The sequence below is a fragment of the Schistocerca americana genome, chromosome 2 (assembly GCF_021461395.2).
Source record: "Schistocerca americana isolate TAMUIC-IGC-003095 chromosome 2, iqSchAmer2.1, whole genome shotgun sequence".
Taxonomy (NCBI): Eukaryota; Metazoa; Arthropoda; class Insecta; order Orthoptera; family Acrididae; genus Schistocerca; species Schistocerca americana.
Genome location: NC_060120.1, coordinates 888175990 through 888198661, shown reverse-complemented (window position 1 = coordinate 888198661; position 22672 = coordinate 888175990). Strand labels below are relative to the sequence as shown.

The 22672-nt window shown below is 44.8% G+C and overlaps 1 protein-coding gene across 1 annotated transcript in view; it reads right to left on the bottom strand.

Moving 5' to 3' along the window:
* The window catches only part of LOC124594524 (lactosylceramide 4-alpha-galactosyltransferase-like), a 78115-nt gene that overhangs the window by 22887 nt on the left and 32556 nt on the right, over window positions 1-22672 (bottom strand). The window contains exon 2 of the mRNA XM_047132898.1: window positions 22107-22426. Coding sequence (XP_046988854.1) covers window positions 22107-22426 — 320 coding nt within the window. The remainder of the gene's footprint in view (window positions 1-22106; window positions 22427-22672) is intronic.

Here is a 22672-nt window from a genome sequence, read left to right as displayed (position 1 = left end):
GGCTATAGACTGGTACAGACTAATGCAGACTGACTAATCGGAGGTCCGTACACTCGTTATAATACCTCACACGTTCAGGTATCACTGCGCGAGTGTGATCCGCGAGGAGAAAAGGTTCTACATTAGCAGCAATCTCATTGGCTGCGTTACATATGAATACACGGATCGGCGGAAGCAGAATTTGGTCCGTCTCTAAGACGGCGCCATCTCGTAGTGCGGAAATGGACGAGCGCTGCGCCTGCGCTGTTGTGCTTAGCGGGGTGCGCTCTAGTGGGAAAGTTGTGTACGCGCTGACTATGTGGAACTATGTACACAACAGGATGACAGCCAAAGGGGTTCTGTTACGAAATGAAATGGCACCCTAGACCATCACTTCCGCGACGGGTGACAGCCACGCTGGTGTCTCACTGCTGTCCAGGACTTCTACACAGGCGTCTCCGCTGGTCATAGGGGATCATTTCGAAGCAGGACTCATCACTGAAGACACTTCTATTTCAGTCAGTGAGATTACAACCCGATTGTATACGACATCACTGAAAACTGGCTCGTTGGTATACGGAGGTCAATGGTAGTCGATACAAGGGCAGAAGTGAGATCACCTCCCTTTCTTTGAACTGCCTAATGGTCCTTGTGGTCACTGAAGCATCAGTTGCACTTCGGATAGATGACAATCATGAATCAGGATTCTGAGTGCCCATCTAACGATTGCCCGGGCCTCGTGGTCTGTCATTTCTCTGGGTCCATGCTTTCTTCTTGACACTGTGTTCAGCCATGGTTCACCCATTCCTGTTAACATTGTCGAACAGTGGCATCACTTCTATTCAAATGTCGAGCGTTTCGACGGATACTCCAACCCGCTCCCTCGAGTCCAACTAGATGTCCTTTCTCAAATTCTGACATATGCATACATTGTTCGCGCGCCTAACCGTCCGATACATGGAACGAAATTCGCACAGCCTTTATGCTCTGGTAACGACATATCCCCTGGTACCTATTCTTGCCAGCTGCGAGGTAAAATTATGATGCAGCATCAGACATTCATTCATTGGCCGCCAAAGTTTAAAATTTTGCAATTTTACCTGTATGACTATTAGCTTGTGAGCAATCTGCGTAACGCCTTCGTAGTGTGTTGTTTTCTTCTTTCTCTAACTGACACGAAAAGGCTTCAGGAGGTGACATAAATTGCATCAAAGAAACCACCCCTTCCCTCGGGGCGCTGATTCCCATATATTTCGCGGACGAAAACGACAGTTCGTAGTGTGATAAGAAGCAAGACGACATTCTTGACAAACAACGTTCGACAGTGCTGGCAGTTCTCAGACGATTCAGCCCTTCTCTAAGACCATCGAGGGCCTGCAGCCCTATGGGACGTGATGTGATCGCTTTGGAGTGTAGCACGATCGTTAATTTAGCTTAGGTAAAAAGTGTGGAATTTCCAGAGACCGTTCAAAACAATTCGAAGAAATGCGTACGTAACCTGAAGCAGCGAAGGGTGTTTATTCCTTTTTAGCACTCAAGTTTGACGCCATTCTGCGGCGTGATCACGAGGGTGTACAACATTGACAAGTGCGTGAATAAAATGGCAAAAAGTCCCTCTAAAAGACCATTGGTGCCTGTGGCATAACTTTGTTGATCACATTAAAAGCGTACCTGTCCAGAACCTTCGATGCCTTTTCAGCTAAATGGCGCTCCGCTGCTGCTCTAGCACCTTAGCTTAATGGGTGTCGAAGTCTCTGTACAGGTACACTTTTAATTTGGTCAAGAAAGGTGCGTAATTTCTACCGAGGGTGTTCTCATGTCGAACTGGGGAATTTTAGAAGAATCCTTTGCCATTTTACTCAAGCATGTATGTCAATGTTGCCCTCTCCGCCCCCTCCACCACCTTCCCCCACCCCCCCTCCCCTCTCGTTATCACGCCACAGGAGGGCTGACAAAGCGTAAATCGCCTTGGCTCACGTAACTCCCTCTCTCTAACATTCGAAAATGGCAACACAGCGTCCGTAGTTGCAAAGTTCGAGCGCCAGTAGAATGTCAATAGCGTGACGATGTATAGATTTTCGAGCGTTTCTTGTTTTCCATTCCAGTTCTTCAGTTATTAGTTTTGGCAGTTTGAACTGACGTAAAAAAGTGTGTTTTGTGGTATGACTAGTGCAATTTATTTTCTGAGTGGAGAAGGCCCCTATTTCAGGTAGAATGATTCTTGCTGGTATTTTATTAAAGTTAGGTGGTTATGATATGAAAATGGAAAAGCTGCGAGAAAGAGAGATTAGCATCGTGCTACATGGGTCGAGTTTATAAACAGCCCCAACACGATACACCCTGACAGCAGCAAGAGTGCGACTGAAAAAGGCTACAAATTTCGGTGGCAAAGCTAATCCATAACTCACAACGTCCATAAATATTTAAAACATCTCGTAGATAATGACGGTGAAGTGTTAGCATTTACATAGAAACCCGTTAGGAAAGATTCGCTGAAGCTGCATATAATCGACAGCTATGATATCAAGAAATACAGCGATATCTTACAGAAAAAATCATCCACTGTAAGAAAAAACCTTGCTAACGTACAGGCTATTTGTGCTGCAGCTTGTGTCATTGGTTTAAGAACTATCTACTACGTGTGTCATGTGGAAAAACCCCCAAAGTTCGATTCTGCCAGGAAAAATATTAAACAACAGAGCTCTTTAACTAAACCAAACGACTTGGATAAGATTTTGTCAAGTGGGCAGTCTATGAATTTTACCACAATGGCTAGTACCCAACATCAGGAAAATCATATGGAAAACAAGATATGTACTTACAGCAACCAGTCACGTAGAAATCACGTTTTATTGTAGATCTAGATTTTAGCGATCTTATAGCTAACATTAGTGCGTGTATAATGTGTGGTGTTGACCAGATACTCTATTTTGTCAATGCGTAATTTGTTTGAAATTCCAGCAGTTATATTATTTTTACACTGATAAGCGTTTTTGTCACTGTTTTACGTACATTTACATTCCATGTAAACATACACACATCAAAAAAAGTTTTCCATCACCGAGATCCGGAACGTACAGAAAATTGAAATACAGATCAACATAAACATCATTTCCGCCCTTTTTATTGCTCATGAAAACCACGCGTTGCATGTTGTACCACCACACAGCGAGACCTTCAGAGGTGGTGGTCCAGATTGCTGCACACACAGGTACCTCTAATACCCAGTAGCACGTCCTCTTGCACTGATGCATGCCTGTATTCGTCGTGGCATACTATCCACAAGTTCATCAAGGCACTGTTGGTCCAGATTGTCCCACTCCTCAACGGCGATTCGGTGTAGATGCCTCAAGGTGGTTGGTGGGTCACGTTGTCCATAAGCAGCCCTTTTCAATCTATCCCAGGCATGTTCGATAGGGTATATGTCTAGAAACATGGTGGCCAATCTATTCGAGCGATGTCGTTATCCTGAAGGAAGTCATTCGAAGATGTGCACGATGGGGGCGCGAATTGTCGTCCATGAAGAACAAATGTTTCGCCAATATACTGCCGATGTTGTTGCACTGTCGGTCGGAGGATGGCATTCACGTATCGTACAGCCGTTACTGCGCCTTGCATGACCACCAGCGGCGTACGTCGGCCCCACATAATGCCACCCGCAAACAGCAGGGAACCTCCACCTTGCTGCACTCGCTGGTCAGTGTGTGTAAGGTGTTCAGCCCGACAGGGTTGCCTCCAAACATGTCTCCGACGATTGTATTGTTGAAGGTACATGCGACACTCATCGGTGAAGAGAACGTGATGCCAATCCTGAGCGGTCGATTCGGCATGTTGCTGGGCCCATCTATACCGCGCTGGATGGTGTCATGGTTGCAAAGATGGACTACGCCATGGACATCGGGAGTGAAGTTGCGCATCATGCAGACTATTGTGCACAGTTTGAGACGTAACGCGACGTCCTGTGGCTGCACGAAAAGCATTATTTACCATGGTGGCGTTGCTATCAGGGTTCCTCCATGCCATAATCCGTAGGTAGCGGTTATCCACTGCAGTAGTAGCCCTTGGGCGGCCTGAGCGAGGCATGTTATCGACAGTTCCTGTCTGTCTGAATCTCCTCCATGTCCGAACAACATCGCTGTGGTTCACTCCGAGACGCCTGGACAGTTTCCTTGTTGAGAGCCCTTCCAGGCACAAAGTAAGAATGCGGACGCGAGCTAACCGCGGTATTGACCGTCTAGGCAAGGTCGAACTACAGACAACACGAGCCGTGTACCTCCTTCCTGGTGGAATGACTGGAACTGATCAGCTGTTGGACACCCTCCGTCTAGTAGGCGCTGCTCATGCATGGTTGTTTATATCTTTGGGCGGGTTTAGTGACATCTCTGGACAGTCAAAGGGACTGTGTTTGTGGTACAATATCCACAGTCAACGTCTATCTTCAGGAGTTCTGGAAACTGGGGTGATGCAAAAGTTTTTTGATGTGTGTATAATACCTAATATTGTCTATAACGATTTTACACATTGTAGATTGCAAATAACGAAATGAATGACAAGGTTTTTAAAATGTTTTTAAACTCAAATAATGTACATTGCTTACATAACGATGTGACAGTCGTAGCCTAAATCAATATTTCACCGCAAAAAAGAATTTGCATTGAGTTTAAACGAAAGTAGTAACTATTACAACGAGTAACAGGGATCTATTAGACTATTAAGTGCATGTGACTCACGATCTGGCAACAGCGCATTAACAGCCAGTACCCCTGACCAGAGCTATAGTAAAAGCCCCAGAGCAGAATCTGCGGTCGCTGTACTCTGAAAAATGGGCAGGTCACGCTCGACAAAGCTGCTGCCCCACGATGTACTTAACCAAGGGCTGCATCGTCCGGGGTATGTCATCACTGTTGAACGTTGTCACGAACGTTGTTCTGTTGCTCATCACACTGGGAACTTTCGCTTTCGACGCCTTAATGTGTGGGTATCAACACCCAAGGGAAGAGGTGGTTTCATTTACGCCCTTTATGCCAAATTCTGAGGTTTTTTCGTGCCGATTGCGAGCGACTGTGTGTCTGAAACTTTTTCCAGGCCACAAAAAAAAAATCTGCGCTACTTAAACGCCGGATCGCGATTATGACGCTTTTTCACCGTTACGGAGGAAGGTTGTAGGACCACTGAGCCAAATTTCAAACTTATGCCTAACTTATGCCTCGAATTTGGGCACAATTACTTGAAAAGTGATCCTTTAGTTGTGTTGTGCAGCGTGTATATAAAGGGTGATCCAGGTGGAATGGTCAGTATTCAGGTGTATGACAGGAACGGTCATTCAAAACAAAAATACTCTAGTAAACATGGGCTCTAAGATGCCCTAAAAAGCTACGACAACTTCCTCAGCTTCATAAATCTCTTCTACTGCAAGATCTTTGCTTTTCATATTTTAAGTAGTGGGAGTACAGGCCACATCAAGGAAAAATGTCTAGTAAACATGAGCTCAAAAGTGCATACCTTAAGAGCTATCAGTACTTGTTGATCTTCGCTGCTTTGAAGTAAATCTCTTCTAGAGACGAAGTGCTCTTATCTCTGCTCTTTTATCTCAACATATGCATGAGCCGTGTATCGACTCGTGCTACACCTTGTATTTAGATTGCATTGGTTTTCCTTTTCTTCCCCTGACATGTTTGTTTGATATGTTGTCTGTCATTAAGTGGCTGCTTGGTTGTCTTTTCCCTCTGCTATCGATATCTGCGTTTGCTTCCGGGAAACTGCTATGGAGGAAGTGAGGTCTTTGACCGGTTGTAACTTGTGTGGTGGCACGGAAGTAGGGGCGTGCGCTCGAGAGAGTGTGGTGGACACGGGAGGGCAGTGTGGTTCGCCAGCGCGGACCAGGCGTGTCCGGTTGTACCGAGTCGCCACGTGATGTATGTCGGTTGTGTGTAACCAGATGGTGGAGTTGACGGAATAGCTCCCCGCCGGTTGGTTTTATACAGAATCGCCCCACCAATAGTTGCTGTTCATTTCACCTTGGTGGGACGTTAACAAGCTTCTTTAAGTCCTCCGTTTTAACACTGGAGTTGAAAAAGGAGACACTTAACAGGAAGGAGCGGTCACTACCCGTCCACGATGCAAAGAAGACGTGAACTCCGGTGACAGATCGTGTTGTCGCATGACCGTGGCGTGTTAGGTACACTGGCGACGTGTGCGCGATCGGATGTGGGGATCCTTGCCATCGGAGGTCGTGTACTGCATGTTCGAGCATAATTGCAATTTAAGTTAGTGGAAGGATTAATCATTAAGTAATAAATTTGCGTAACCAGTATCTCTTCTGCCTTGTGGCCTCCAGCGATCGGGTTTCCTGTCTCCGGCACCGGTGTAATTGAAGACAGTGATCTCTCCTCCTCCTCTCATTACTGCCCGATGGGAGGTGTAGTTTTGGCAGTTTTAATTGTTTCGCTATTCTGTCGTGTGTTATGAGTAAATTCTTGCTTCTTGTTGGTTGATCATGTGGTCGCTCATTCATTAGCTCTAATTCTGTCAGCAAGTTAAGCCATCTTATTACAAGTTTTCGCTGGCTAAAAGTCGGTGCAGTGACCAGCCTGAGAGTGGCAATTGTGTTTACGGGCGTATTTAAATTGGTCAGTATTCTGCCTAGCCTGAGCATCTCTGAGTGGGTGATTTGTGGCCGCCTTACACGGGTCCGTCATATCTGTTCTGTTCTAATAATATTCCAGGACACTTTTGTTTAAAAACTTTCTAAATTCCTCCATTCCTTTATTGCCATTAATCGTGTGTTTGGTGAGGCCTTTGATTTTTTTTAATGGCGGTGTTGGTAGCTTCACTATCTCACCGTACTTTATTAACAAAGTTCTGTATTTACTTTAGTAGCCTGTTTATTAATGTTCTTCAAATTTTTTAAACTGTTGTATTGCTATAAATTACTTGATTGCCGTGAGCGGCGTGTTTGGAAAGGCTGTTTATTGCCGCACGGCTAGCTTCTGTGCTTTTTTAAAACAGAAATTTTTTAAATTGTGGTGTTGCTATAAATTACTTGATTGCGGTTAGCTGCGTGTTTAAAAGGTTGTTTATTGCCGTACTGTTAGTTTCTGTAAGACATGAGTAAAACATTTGTGTGTGAAAATCTCAACTCGACAGTAAACTATTAGAAATTTGGCCCCGTTTCCCAACTTGTGGTGTGGCTTGTAGTAACCGTAACCACTGTGCACTGTGTGTGTTAGCTCAATGCACATCAGAGCCCACCTTTAATAGCCTTTTTGCTTCGAATGATAGTTCCTGTCATATCCATGAATATTTACCATTCCTGCTGGAACACTCAGTATATACAGGATGTTTCAGCTGCCCTTACCGCTGTCGTTTTATGCAACCTGCAGTGTTGTATCTGGGCTTCAAAAACCACTCGCAAAATTGTCAAATTCTCTCACTCGATATTTACAAACTATTAGTCCTACAGAAATAATTAACAGGAACTATTTTTGTAGGAAATATAATCTACTTAAATTTTTTACAGTGACAAGTTTTCCCTATAGGCCGTACTTTTCAAGTTATTCGAAACGAACGTACAAAATTGACCTTCAAACGCACCCCCAGTCCGACAACCAGCGCCACCGCTCAGGACTTCCAGTATGTTGTTCGTGGCACTCCCTCACACGGCTGTACATTCGCGTCTGCACGAATTATTTCCCAATTTCGACCTTTTTTGTTTTTCATGATTACGCCACCAGCTTAGTCGAGCGCTTTCGAAGCGTGAAACTGACGTTTGTGTAAATTTTACCTGTTAATTTTGTGAATTTTAAAAGTTTTAAATAAACAGTAACATCGTTGTATTCATCAGATGTCCTGACCACGGAATTACTTTGCTTGTAAGGGTCAAGTTTGGATCGAATTGGCAACGTAATTAATTTTAGCATAACGATCACAAAGGTCTATTGTAGGTCATTATCCTCACGGGAACGTTTAAATTAATAATGTTAAAGAAGTGTCCGACTATGATTGTCGCGTAATAGCCCAGTCAACAGAGACTAAAAAAGGTCGAATCTTGGGAACAGTTCGTGTAGTCGGAAATTTTAGTACAGTGCTAAGAAAGAGTACCACGAACAGCATACTGAACTAGAAGTCCTGATTGGAGAGGGATGAGTGTGGTGTGGAGATGCGTTTGAAAGTCACTTTCGTGTGTTTTTCTTGGATAACTGTGAAAGCTTGGCCACCACCGAAAACGTATCCTACTAAAAAATTCAACTACATTAAATTTCTAATTATCAGGAGAAAGAAAACTGGCGTTCTACGGATCGGAGCGTGGAATGTCAGATCCCTTAATCGAGCAGGTAAGTTAGAAAATTTAAAAAGGCAAATGGGTAGGTTGAAGTTAGATATAGTGGGAATTAGTGAAGTTCGGTGGCAGGAGGAACAAGACTTCTGGCCAGGTGAATACAGGGTTATACATACAAAGACAAATAGGTGTAATGCAGGAGTAGGGTTAGTAATGAATAAAAAAGCGCGGGTAAGCTGCTACTAACAGCATAGTGAACGCATTATTATAGCCAAGATAGACAGGAAGCCCACGCCTACCACAGTAGTACAAGTTTATATGCTACCCAGCTCCACAGACGATGAACAGACTGAAGAAATGTATGATGAGATAAAAGAAATTATTCAGGTAGTGAAAGGAGACGAAAATTTAATAGTCATGGGTGACTGGAATTCGGTAGTAGGAAAAGGGAGAGAAGGAAATGTAGTAGGTGAGAAAGATTGGGGCTAAGAAATGAAAGAGGAAGAATTTTCCACAAAGCATAACTTAATCACAGCTAACACTTGGTTTAAAAATCACGAAAGAAGGTTGTATACGTGGAAGAGGCATGGAGACACTCGAAGCTTCAGATGGCTCTGAGCACTATGGGACTTAACATCTGAGGTCATCAGTCCCCTAGAACTTAGAACTACTTAAACCTAACCAACCTAGAGACATCACACACATCCATGCCCAAGGCAGGATTCGAACCTTCGGTCGCTTGGTTCCAGACGGTAGCGCCTAGAACCGCTAGGCCACCCCGGCCGGCACACTCGAAGGTTTTGGATAGGTTACACAATGGTAAGACAGAGATTTAGAAACCAAGTTTTAAATTGTAAGACATTTCCAGGGCCAAATGTGGACTCTGAGTACAATCTATTGGTTATGAACTGTAAATTAAAACTGCGGTTCTAGGCGCTACTGTCTGGAACCGCGAGACCGCTACGGTCGCAGGTTTGAATCCTGCCTCGGGCATGGATGTGTGTGACGTCCTTAGGTTGGTTAGGTTTAAGTAGTTCAACGTTCTAGGGGACTAATGACCTCAGAAGTTGAGTCCCATAGTGCTCAGAGCCATTTGAACCATTTCTGAAGACTGAAGAAACTGTAAAAGGGGAGGATTTTAAGGAGACGGGACCTGGATAAACTGAAAGAACCAGAGGTTGTAGAGTGTTTCAGAGAGAGCATTAGGGAACGACTGAGAAGAACGGAGGAAAGAAATACAGTAGAAGAAGAATGGGTAGCTTCGAGAGATGGAATAGTGAAGGCTGCAGAGGATCAAGTAGGTAAATGATGAAGGCTAGTAGAAATCCTTGGGTAAGAGAAGAGATAGTAAACTTAACTGATGAAAGGAGAAAATATAAAAATGCAATAAATGAAGCAGGCAAAAAGGAATACAAACGTCTTGATCCGTGACCAAATGTCACGGTTGGTTCTCAGCGTTTTCTCCTTGTCTGTATCGCGTTCCTTTCGAAATTCCCGCTTCGCGCTCTGCTGCCCTGGCCAGAGGGCGCTGTGGCGTTGTTGCGGCCGGCTGCCTGCCGTGTTTGCGGGAGAGCGTCGGTCGGAAGGAGGGACTCTGATTGCGGACGTCTGGGAGCGTGCAGGAGGCCATGCTGTTTTGTTGATGGTTTGGTATGACTCGTGTCAGGTGTGATGCATCGTTAAAGCCGTGATAGCAGCAATGTTACTGTCTTGGGCGCAGGTGGATCTAAGGGGATGAGGCCTGCTTGTCCATTGAAACTCCTGTCCTAAGGATGTCATCGGACTTAAAGTAAGACGTTTTGCCATTATTTACGTATTGGCAAGCAACTGGGGATTCCGACGTCTGCAGTAATTCGGCGATGATTGTTTCGTCGGTGTGTAAATGATTGAACAAGGAGCAGTTATTTAATCTTCGCCTTATGCACGTGTTCTGCGTGTGCTGCTTGCGAGTGTCAACTCGAGTTTCACCTCTGTCTGTTGATTTTAAGCGCATCGTCAAATACTGAATCCAAGTAGTGACTTTCAGTTAATTAGGTGGATTCTTTCTTTCCTCGTCACGACGCGTGTTAAATGGCAAAGTAGAATTGTAGACCTTACCTTGCTACCTCATTTGCGTGGCATCAGTAACAGAGCCTAACCTGTTATCTAATTAAGGTTTGTGGTAAATAAAGGTATTTAAGTATGTCGTTTTAAAATATTATCTGAAATGTGTTAATGATTTATGTTGCGCTAGTTCACTCTAGGGTATGAACGGAAGCGTTGGCATGTCTGCCGTGTAAGGGAATCCTGCTAGTTTTGATTGTTTTGGAAACTTTAATTGAGCCAGAAACTAGTGTGCTTTAGACTTTCCTTGAATTAAGGCTATACTGGGGCTCTGGCATTTGTACTGCAAGCTGAAACATAATCCTGTTGTTTCATCGTTGTTTCGTTCGCAAACTAGGTGTTTGCCCTAAACATGCTTTGGATGGGGCATTTCGCCCCTCAGCATTATACTTGGGTTTCAGCTGAATATTCAGTCTATTGACTGTCCATAGTACACCACATCGGTAATGGTCAACCTGTCATCAGTTGTTTCAATGCTGTCGTTAGTTGTAAATTAGTACCGGTTCCATTACCTTCGGACCAGGGTTCTTGCTCGACGATTGTCCTTAAATATGCTGCTAACCTATTGTGGCTAGCTTAAATTAATCACTGCTCAATAGCCCAACACAGTTCGTCGGCCGTCAGAAGCCGTGTATGTGTTATTTATTCCTTTTTCAAGTCAATCTATAAGCATGCTATACGTATTACTCTAGGTAGCCATTAAGTTGACATTTTTAGGGTGTTTCGATGGAGTTCGACTCCTTTGAGTATAGATTTGTCAATTTACAATTTAGAGTTTTCAAATTCTAAAGGTGGCAGGGGTAAAATACAGGGAGCGAAAGGCTATTTACAATTTGTACAGAAATCAGATGGCAGTTATAAGAGTCGAGGGGAATGAAAGGTAAGCAGTGGTTGGGAAGGGAGTGAGACAGGGTTGTAGCCTCTCCCCGATGTTATTCAATCTGTATATTGAGCAAGCAGTAAAGGAAACAAAAGAAAACTTTGGAGTAGGTATTAAAATCCAGGGAGAAGAAATAAAAACTTTGAGGTTCGTCGATGACGTTGTAATTCTGTCAGAGACAGCAAAGGACTTGGAAGAGCAGTTGAACGGAATGGACAGTATCTTGAAAGGAGGATATAAGATGAACATCAACAAAAGCAAAACGAGGATAATGGAATGTAGTCAAATTAAGTCGGGTGATGCTGAGGGAATTAGATTAGGAAATGAGACACTTAAAGTAGTAAAGGAGTTTTGCTATTTGGGGAGCAAAATAACTGATGATGGTCGAAGTAGAGAGGATATAAAATGTAGACTGGCAATGGCAAGGAAAGCGTTTCTGTAGAAGAGATATTTATTAACATCGAGTATAGATCTGAGTGTCAGGAAGTCGTTTCTGAAAGTATTTGTATGGAGCGTAGCCATTTATGGAAGTGAAACATGGACGATAACTAGTTTGGACAAGAAGAGAATAGAAGCTTTCGATATGTGGTGCTACAGAAGAATGATGTAGATTAGATGGGTAGATCACGTAACTAATGAGGAGGTAATGAACAGAATTGGGGAGAAGTTTGTGGCACAACTTGACTAGAAGAAGGGATCGGTTGGTAGGTCATGTCCTGAGGCATCAAGGGATCACAAATTTAGCATTGGAGGGCAGCGTGGAGGGTAAAAATCGTATAGGGAGACCAAGAGATGAATACATTAAGCAGATTCAGGAGGATGTAGGTTGCAGTAGGTACTGGGAGATGAAGGAGTTACGTAGGATACATGAGCATGGAGAGCTGCATTAAACCAGTCTCAGGACTGAAGACCACAACAACAACAACACCAGTTTTAATCGTGCTTATGCGCATATATATATATATATATATATATATATATATATATATATATATATTCGGTGCACTCTAATTTTTTTATTACTATTGAGCTGTTCTTAATGTCACATTGTAAAGAAAGGAACTTACTGGAGGTTAACTGTAGCCGTAAGGTGTTGTGGACGGTGCAATTTCCTGTTATGCACCTTAATGTTCTATTCAATGTGTGAACTTGCTAATTACTTTCCCTTTAAATGGAGTGTGCCTGCCTCGATGTTATAAGTGACTGTTTCATAACCAGTTGTTTAACGCGCCTACGCGCAAATTTGTATTTATGGGAGAACTTAAATTGTGTTCGCCTGTTGAACTTTAACTAAAGTGCAGAAAACTGAATCAGGTGTTTATTATTGTTCTAGTGCTATTATTTGTCAAGTATAACGCGTGACATTTTCTTCGTCTGTTATCAAGTGTTACAATAAATGCAAATTACAGTGAAGTGAAGCGCTATTTCAGTTGTTCCTATCTCCGCATATAATATTTAATTGTTTGATATACGAATGATTAAGCCTTTGTTGTAATATTGGAGGGAGGGGCGCTTGTCTCACGTCTCAAACATGAGATCGACAGTATGTGCAAAATGGCTAAGCAGGGATGGCTAGAGGACAAATGTGAGGATGTAGAGGCACATATCACTAGGGGTAAGATATACTGCCTACAGGAAAATTAAAGAGACCTTTGGAGAAAAGATAACTACCTGTATGAATATCAAGATCTCAGAAGGAAAACTAGTTCTAAGCAAATAACCGAAAACAGAAAGGTGGAATGAGTATACAGAGGATCTATACAAGGGCAATGTACTTGAGAACGATACTATATAAATGGAAGAGGACGTAGATGAAGATGAAATGGGAGATATGATAATGTTGAAGAATTTGACAGAGCACTGAAAGACCTAAGTCGAAAAAAGGCCCATTAGAACTACTGATAGCCTTGGGAGAGCCAGCCCTCACAAAACTCTACCATCTGGTGAGCAAGATGTATGAGACAGGCGAAATATCCTCCAACTTCAAGAAGAATGTAATAATTCCAATCCCAAAGGAAGCAGGCATTGACAGGTGTGAAAACTACAGAACTCAGTTTAGTAAGTCATGGCTGCAAAATACTAACACGAATTCCTTACAGACGAATGGTAAAACTGGTAGAAGCCGACGTCGGGAAGGATCAGTTTGGATTCTGGAGAAATGTTGGGACACGTGAGACAATACCTATCTTTGAAGGTACATTAAGGAAAGGCAAACCTACGTTTCTAACATTTGTAGACTTAGAGAAAGCTTTTGATAGAGTTAAATGGAATGCTCTCTTCCAAATTCTGAAGGTGGCAGGGGCAAATAAAGGGAGCGAAAGGCTATTTACAATTAGTACATAATCCAGATGGCAGTTACAAGAGGCGAGGGGCATGAAAGGGGAGCAGTGGTTGGGACGGGAGTGAGACAGGGTTGTACCCTATCCCAGATGTTATTTCATCTGTTTATTGAACAAGTAGTAAAGGAAACAAAAGAAAAATTAGGAATAGGAATTAAAATCCATGGAGAGGAAATAAAACATTTGACAAAAATGGCTCTGAGCACTATGGGACTGAACATCTGTGGTCATCAGTCCCCTAGAACTTAGAACTACTTAAACCTACCTAAACTAAGGACGTCACACACATCCATGCCCGAGGCAGGATTCGAACCTGCGACCGTAGCGGTCACGCGGTTCCAGACTGAAGCGCATAGAACCGCAGCAGAGACAGCAAAGGACCTGCAAGAGCAGTTGAACAGGATGGACTTGAAAGGATGTTATAAGATGAACATCAACAAAAGCAAAACGAGGATAATGGAATGTAGTCGAATCAAATCAGGTGATGCTGTGGGAATTAGATTAGGAAATGAGATACTTAAAGCAGTAGATCAGTTTTGTTATTTGGGGACAAAATAACTGATGATGGTCGAAGCAGAGAGGATATAAAATGTAGACTGGGAATGACAAGGAAAGCGTTTCTGGAGAAGAGAAATCTCAAAGTATTTGTGTGGAGTGTATTCATGTATGGAAGTGAAACATGGACGATAAATAGTTTAGACAAGAAGAGAAAGAAGCTTTCGAAATGTGATGCAACTGAAGAATGCTGAAGATTAGATGGGTACTGAGGAGGTACTGAATGGAATTGGGGTGAAGAGGAATTTGTGGCACAACTTGAGTAGAAGAAGGGATCCGTAGGTAGGACATGTTCTGAGGCATCGAGGGATCACCAATTTAGTGCTGGAGGGCGTAGTGGTGGGTATAAATCGCAGATGGAGACCAAGAGATGAATACAGTAACAGATTCAGAAGGATGTAGGTTGCAGTAGGAGGTGAAGAAGCTTGCGCAGGATAGAGTAGCATGGAGGGCTGCATCAAAACAGTCTCTGGACCACAACAACAAAATTCCAAAAAAAAAAAGAAAAAACCTTGTTAATTTTTCTGTAGCGTAGTGACGGAATATGAAAACGTCGCGCATGCTTTTTCAAGGCCACATATAACATTGCTGGTTGCTTAAAGCGACAGCTGAATCATCCTGTAGATCATATACTGAGTGATTCGGATAATCGATTCTCCGCTTCGTGCGTGACAGTCCGAGGGGTGAGAGTGCGGCCGGTCGCAAGCGAACTAAGAAGCAAATAGTCGTGTTGAAAATAAAGAAGTGATTTGAAAAATTTTCGATCTGATAACGTTCTCTATCCATACATTAGCTCCCCTCAAAATCCACCCGGGTAGGGTTTTTCCGTGCAGCACCGATCAACACACCGATCAGAGCGACGTAACCCACCTTCGCGACCTGTCACCGCCAATGCAGGGCGCCAATTGAGCGGCTTTCACCGCCATCATAAGCGGCACCTGCCGACAGCAGCTCCAAGCGGAGCCCTCTAATTGTTGTTGTGGTCTTCAGTCCTGAGACTGGTTTGATGCTGCTCTCCATGCTAATGTATCCTGTGCAAGCTCCTTCATCTCCCAGTACCTACTGCAACCTACATCCTTCTGAATCTGCTTAGTATATTCATTTCTTGGTCTTCCTCTACGATTTTTACCCTCCACGCTGCCCTCCAATGCTAAATTTGTGATCCCTTGATGCATCAGGACATGTCCTACCAACCGATCCCTTCTTCTAGTCAAGTTGTGCCACAAACTTCTCCCCAATTCTGTTCAATACCTCCTCATTAGTTACGTGATCTACCCATCTAATCTTCATCATTCTTCTGTAGCACCACATATCGAAAGCCTCTATTCTCTTCTTGGCCAAACTAGTTATCGTCCATGTTTCACTTCCATAAATGGCTACGCTCCATACAAATACTTTCAGAAACGACTTCCTGACACTCAAATCTATACTCGATGTTAATAAATATCTCTTCTACAGAAACGCTTTCCTTGCCATTGCCAGTCTACATTTTATATCCTCTCTACTTCGACCATCATCAGTTATTTTGCTCCCCAAATAGCAAAACTCCTTTACTACTTTAAGTGTCTCATTTCCTAATCTAATTCCCTCAGCATCACCCGACTTAATTTGACTACATTCCATTATCCTCGTTTTGCTTTTGTTGATGTTCATCTTATATCCTCCTTTCAAGATACTGTCCATTCCGTTCAACTGCTCTTCCAAGTCCTTTGCTGTCTCTGACAGAATTACAACGTCATCGGCGAACCTCAAAGTTTTTATTTCTTCTCCCTGGATTTCAATACCTACTCCAAAGTTTTCTTTTGTTTCCTTTACTGCTTGCTCAATATACAGATTGAATAACATCGGGGAGAGGCTACAACCCTATCTCACTCCCTTCCCAACCACTGCTTACCTTTCATTCCCCTCGACTCTTATAACTGTCATCTGATTTCTGTACAAATTGTAAATAGCCTTTCGCTCCCTGTATTTTACCCCTGCCACCTTTAGAATTTGAAAGAGAGTATTCCAGTCAACATTGTCAAAAGCTTTCTCTAAGTCTACAAATGCTAGAAACGTAGGTTTGCCCTTCCTTAATCTTTCTTCTAAGATAAGTCGTAAGGTCAGTATTGCCTCACGTGTTCCAACATTTATAAGGAATCCAAACTGATCTTCCCCGAGGTCGGCTTCTACCAGTTTTTCCATTCGTCTGTAAATAATTCGCGTTAGTATTTTGCAGCTGTGGCTTATTAATCTGATAGTTCGGTAATTTTCACATCTCTAATAGAGAGCCTGTATAGTGAGTGGCCAGCCGGACGATACGGCGGCCATTTTTCTGCCAAACTGCGAGCGGGACTTTTGAATTGCCTGTAGTGGAGTACACACTCACCGAATCAAAAGCACAAGACAATATGGCGAAACCATTCGTTAAATGCCTTTGTTTATAAGAATAATGTGTTATAATAATTTTCACACAGCCAATTTACAGGTCTGCTTTCAAATTTAACTATATATATTGCAAGTTGTTTTATATGTAGTAAAAAGCAAAAACGACTTACGTCACATAGATAAGAATACTTGTTTGGTTTCCACGAGGCTCCTGTTTATGTCAGCCCTGTTGACTGCGACTGCCCACTGCTTTCGTGTTTCTTCATTGCGTGGAAGTGCTAACATGCGAGAGCCACCTTCGCCTCTATTGGAACAACCAAATGCAGTACAACCTGGCATCGTTTACGAACGTCTGCAGAACGAATTACAGATGTCAAAAACAATACTGTACAATTACTAACGTGTTTACTTCAAACACGTAGGCCTACCGACTTTATCACAAAACGCTTCATTATTTCAACTCGTATTTAAGATCGCAAACGCTAATTACGTACTAAAAACGATTTACAACTAAATCTAACATGCATGCACAACGCATAACAAGTCTCTCAATAATTCAAATACCTTTTAATCGTTTCCAAAAGTCCTCTGAACTTCAATTCAACTCAAAAGCACGGCGAACATAGGAAGCGCGAGATACGTTTGGCGCCATTTTTCTGCCAAAGCTAATCAACCAATCACGGGCAACTTCACCTGTGGCCTCTCTCACTGTATACAGGCTCTCTACCCTCTAACTGCAGATAGCGCCGCCCAGCGTCTGCCTCGTGACTCGCAAGGACCACCGCTTATCTGCAGGCGCAGCGACGAGCGGTAACGACTCGTCGTGTTCAGCTCAAATGTTTAAACTGCTGCAGAGCACCCTCTCGGCCCCTCCCGCGCAGAGTAAAGAAATATTTCCTCTAGGCGTCAGTAGTTGGCTGGATACCCGCGGGCGTGTACTATAGAGCCACCTAAGCCGGCACACCCAACAAGTACGATGCCAAATCGATACCACAGCGAAAGATAATACACTTTACGGACATCATCCAGTACTCTAAAATGGCGAATAGCAGCAGAACAGAGCCTCACGATCCGCAGACTGACAGGGCAAGACGACATTTGGAGCCTCTAAACCGCCACACTTCACATCCACTCACAGAGGTACCCTCGTTCTCCTCTCCACGTTCGGCCGCTCGGGGTAGCCATGCAGTCTGAGGCGCCTTACCACGGTTCTCGCGGATCCCCCCGTCGGAGGTTCGAGTGCTCCCTCGGGCAGGGGTGTGTGTGTGTTGTCCTTAGCATAAGTCAGTTTAAGTTTGATTAAGCAGTGTGTAAGCTTAGAGACCGATGATCTCCGCAGTTTGGTCCCATAAGACCTTACCACAAATTTCCCATTTTTTCCTCCCCATGATCATTCCAGTAACTCGAAACAGCGCACAAAAAATGAATTGAAGATTTCTAACCTCCTAGCCAATACTACCAGGAAATCCTTGGCAACCATCCTAACCAGTCAGGTCAAACAGTCAGGTCAAAACCGCCACTGTCATCTTGACAAGAGACGGCTTTCATTACCACAAGCAAAGCCCATCAGGCCATTGATAGCCAGAGGCTGCTGCGTAACGCTAACCTCACAGCAATTAGCACACCACCTACTACTAAGACAGAACGACACGTCTTCCCCAAACATATGCTTCTCCCTGACCACCTACAATGAGTGTCATGATTAAAAAAAGTGCCGGTTCAGTATTGATCAGAAGATGTCATGCAAGGGTTACGTACATCAGAATACAATGGATTCAATACCTGGCGGGTCTGGTTACGCGAAACGGGGAAGCCTACCTTGCAATTTCGCGGCCTCAGCAGCTGACACAGTCGAACGTCTGTCTATTCCACTACAGGGTAAAACTCTTCCTGCACCACCACCGGGGGGAACCCCCACATCTGCCAGCCCAGTACCTCCGCTGCCTGTCCTTCGACCATCAGAAGGAGGACTGTCTAAGTCAAGGCTTTGTACGGTACAACCAAATTTGCAACACTAAAGTAAATTTTGAACATAAATATCAACCATTAGCTTACATTTACATAGCAGATGAAACGTAGAATGAAGTGCGTTGGTTCTTAATTCCAAAAAAAACAGCCACACTTGATATTTGTCTATTACAGTACCATCTATCACCAATGGAAAACAATGGTTTGAGTAAGCCGAACGTCGTTTTCTGCGAAGAATCCGAATATAGAGTAAAAATTTGGGGGCGGAGTGGGGGGATGTTTCCATTTGAAAACACTAAGTTAACCCCGCACAAGCAGGAGGTGTGGTCAGGATATGGTCAGTTGTAGCACAGACAGAAGTCCCCTTCACTACTACACTCCTGGAAATGGAAAAAAGAACACATTGACACCGGTGTGTCAGACCCACCATACTTGCTCCGGACACTGCGAGAGGGCTGTACAAGCAATGATCACACGCACGGCACAGCGGACACACCAGGAACCGCGGTGTTGGCCGTCGAATGGCGCTAGCTGCGCAGCATTTGTGCACCGCCGCCGTCAGTGTCAGCCAGTTTGCCGTGGCATACGGAGCTCCATCGCAGTCTTTAACACTGGTAGCATGCCGCGACAGCGTGGACGTGAACCGTATGTGCAGTTGACGGACTTTGAGCGAGGGCGTATAGTGGGCATGCGGGAGGCCGGGTGGACGTACCGCCGAATTGCTCAACACGTGGTGCGTGAGGTCTCCACAGTACATCGATGTTGTCGCCAGTGGTCGGCGGAAGGTGCACGTGCCCGTCGACCTGGGACCGGACCGCAACGACGCACGGATGCACGCCAAGACCGTAGGATCCTACGCAGTGCCGTAGGGGACCGCACCGCCACTTCCCAGCAAATTAGGGACACTGTTGCTCCTGGGGTATCGGCGAGGACCATTCGCAACCGTCTCCATGAAGCTGGGCTACGGTCCCGCACACCGTTAGGCCGTCTTCCGCTCACGCCCCAACATCGCGCAGCCCGCCTCCAGTGGTGTCGCGACAGGCGTGATTGGAGGGACGAATGGAGACGTGTCATCTTCAGCAATGAGAGTCGCTTCTGCCTTGGTGCCAATGATGGTCGTATGCGTGTTTGGCGCCGTGCAGGTGAGCGCCACAATCAGGACTGCATACGACCGAGGCACACAGGGCCAACACCCGGCATCATGGTGTGGGGAGCGATCTCCTACACTGGCCGTACACCACTGGTGATCGTCGAGGGGACACTGAATAGTGCACGGTACATCCAAACCGTCATCGAACCCATCGTTCTACCATTCCTAGACCGGCAAGGGAACTTGCTGTTCCAACAGGAGAATGCACGTCCGCATGTATCCCGTGCCACCCAACGTGCTCTAGAAGGTGTAAGTCAACTACCCTGGCCAGCAAGATCTCCGGATCTGTCCCCCATTGAGCATGTTTGGGACTGGATGAAGCGTCGTCTCACGCGGTCTGCACGTCCAGCACGAACGCTGGTCCAACTGAGGTGCCAGGTGGAAATGGCATGGCAAGCCGTTCCACAGGACTACATCCAGCATCTCTACTATCGTCTCCATGGGAGAATAGCAGCCTGCATTGCTGCGAAAGGTGGATACACAGTGTACTAGTGCCGACATTGTGCATGCTCTGATGCCTGTGTCTATGTGCCTGTGGTTCTGTCAGTGTAATCATGTGATGTATCTGACCCCAGGAATGTGTCAATAAAGTTTCCCCTTCCTGGGACAATGAATTCACGGTGTTCTTATTTCAATTTCCAGGAGTGTATTAACCTTTCGTGTAGAACATTGTTTTCGTACGGCGCACCGTTTTTTGAGATATTTAGCAGTCAGGTTAAAACCAACACCATGTGTATCTTCAAGATTATTTTTCGCAGCTTGAACACTTAGTCCTCCAACACGTCCACCTGTGATGTTTTCTTCTGATTTGGTGCATATCTTAATCCACAGCTAGTAACTTACATTTAGCACAAATCGCAATTCTTGTTCTTTTTCGTCTACCACTGTTCTATTATCAGTTAATCGTATTGTGCTAGTTTTACGTCCTTCGTAAACAATAACTGTCCACGTGGTGCTGGCAGAGTTCCTACGCGACACGCCGCTCTACACTCCACTCATCCAAATCCAAATGAAGCTGCTTCAGTGTATAGTGCCACAATAAACTTCGAAATACATCATTTATATTGGCAAGGTGCTTCTCCGCTCCATATAGACAATTGTTTCGTACTGTGTTTGCTGGCCGGTGTGGCCGGGCGGTTCCAGGCGCTACAGTCTGGAACCGCGCGGACGCTTCGGTTGCAGGTTCGAATTCTGCCTCGGGCATGGATGTGTGTGATGTTCTTAGGTTACTTAGATTTAAGTAGTTCTAAGTTCTAGGGGACTGATGACCTCAGAAGTTAAGTCCCATAGTGCTCAGAGCCATTTGAACCATCGTACTGTGTTTACACATGCCAGCCACTGGGAGGTGCTCCAGTAGCGCATAGCGCAGTTGCAGAAAAACTGTAGGAGTTTCGTGAGAACTTGGACACTGGTAGAACTTTCAAGTACTTTTACGAAACCCCTCCTTCAACCACGGTATATTGGCCGTTAGATAAGCTACATACGATTCCAGGCGTCCGAATTTCGTGGCTAGCAGTCATGTGATCTAGTCACTGCTGGCTTTAGGAGGGAATTGGGGGGGTCCCTAAATCTATGATGTTCATAGTTGTAAGTAGGCTGTTTATGTTTTCTTATTGGCAACGTTACGTAGCGCTCTGTATGAAAATCACTGGCTGTGCTGTGTGCAGTCTGTCGCTAGTTTGCATTGTTGTCTGCCATTGTAGTGTTGAGCAGCTGGATGTGAACAGCGCATAGCGTTGCGCAGTTGGAGGTGAGCTGAGGCTGTTTATGTTTTCTTGTTGGCAACGTTACGTAGCGCTCTGTATGAAAATCACTGGCTGTGCTGTGTGCAGTCTGTGGCTAGTTTGCATTGTTGTCTGCCATTGTAGTGTTGGGCAGCTGGATGTGAACAGCGCGTAGCGTTGCGCAGTTGGAGGTGAGCCGCCAGCGGTGGTGGATGTGGGGTGTGAGATGGTGGAGTTTTGAGAGCGGATGATCTGGACAGACAGTAAATTTGTAATATTGGATATCATGGACTGATATAGATATTATGATTTTTCAACACTATTAAGGTAAATACATTGTTTGTTCTCTATCAAAATCTTTCATTTGCTAACTATGCCTATCAGTAGTTAGTGCCTTCAGTAGTTTGAATCTTTTATTTAGCTGGCAGTAGTGGCGCTCGCTGTATTGCAGTAGTTGAAGGAACGAAGAGTTTTGTGAGGTAAGTGATTTGTGAAAGGTATAAGTCAATGTTAGTCAGGGCCATTCTTTTGTAGGGATTTTGGAAAGTCAGATTGCGTTGCGCTAAAAATATTGTGTGTCAGTTTAAGGACAGTCATGTAAAATTGTTCAAAGGGGACGTTGTGTGTCAGTTTAAACACAGTCATGTATAATTTTTCAAAGGGGACGTTTCATAGTCTCCGCCATCCTTGTCCAGTGATTTGAAAGATATGAGAGGATGTAATATTCTGCCGATATGCTGAGGCTACATAATCGCCTTCTCACCTCAGTACGACGAAGTCCAGGTCCAGGTAGAGGCCACCGTACTTCCAGAGCGCGACGAGCCGCATGACGTCAGAGGCGTGGTGGACGGGCCACCTGCTGGCGGCGAGGGCGCCGTTTTCTATGAGTGGAGTGTAGAGCGGCGTGTCGCGTAGGAACTCCTCCGTCGTCACATGCACAGCTGTGGCTCCCGCCGGCAGCCACATGCCTGAAGCGGGCGCTGCACACGTGTGCAGCACGTAGATGGGTCGTCCAGGGTTGTGGCGCACCGCAGACTCCACGGCGCACGCCTGCCGTGGGCGCAGTCCCGACCACGGAACGTCCTGAAACGTACAGTGCGAGCAGCTCTGTACAAATAATAACGAACAGAGGCTCTTCACCTCTACGGTTCCGTCCTTGCTGCTGATTTCGCCGCCGTAGGTATTTCCGTTTTCCACGTAATTAACATTTAGTTGCTTGCGAATGCGTCTACTCCTTCCACTGCCTTGTTAAAAGTCTGCTGTGTGCAGCACGTTCAGCTTCCGTTTACGAGAGAATCCTTTTTTACGCTTATGTGTTGCAGTGCAGCA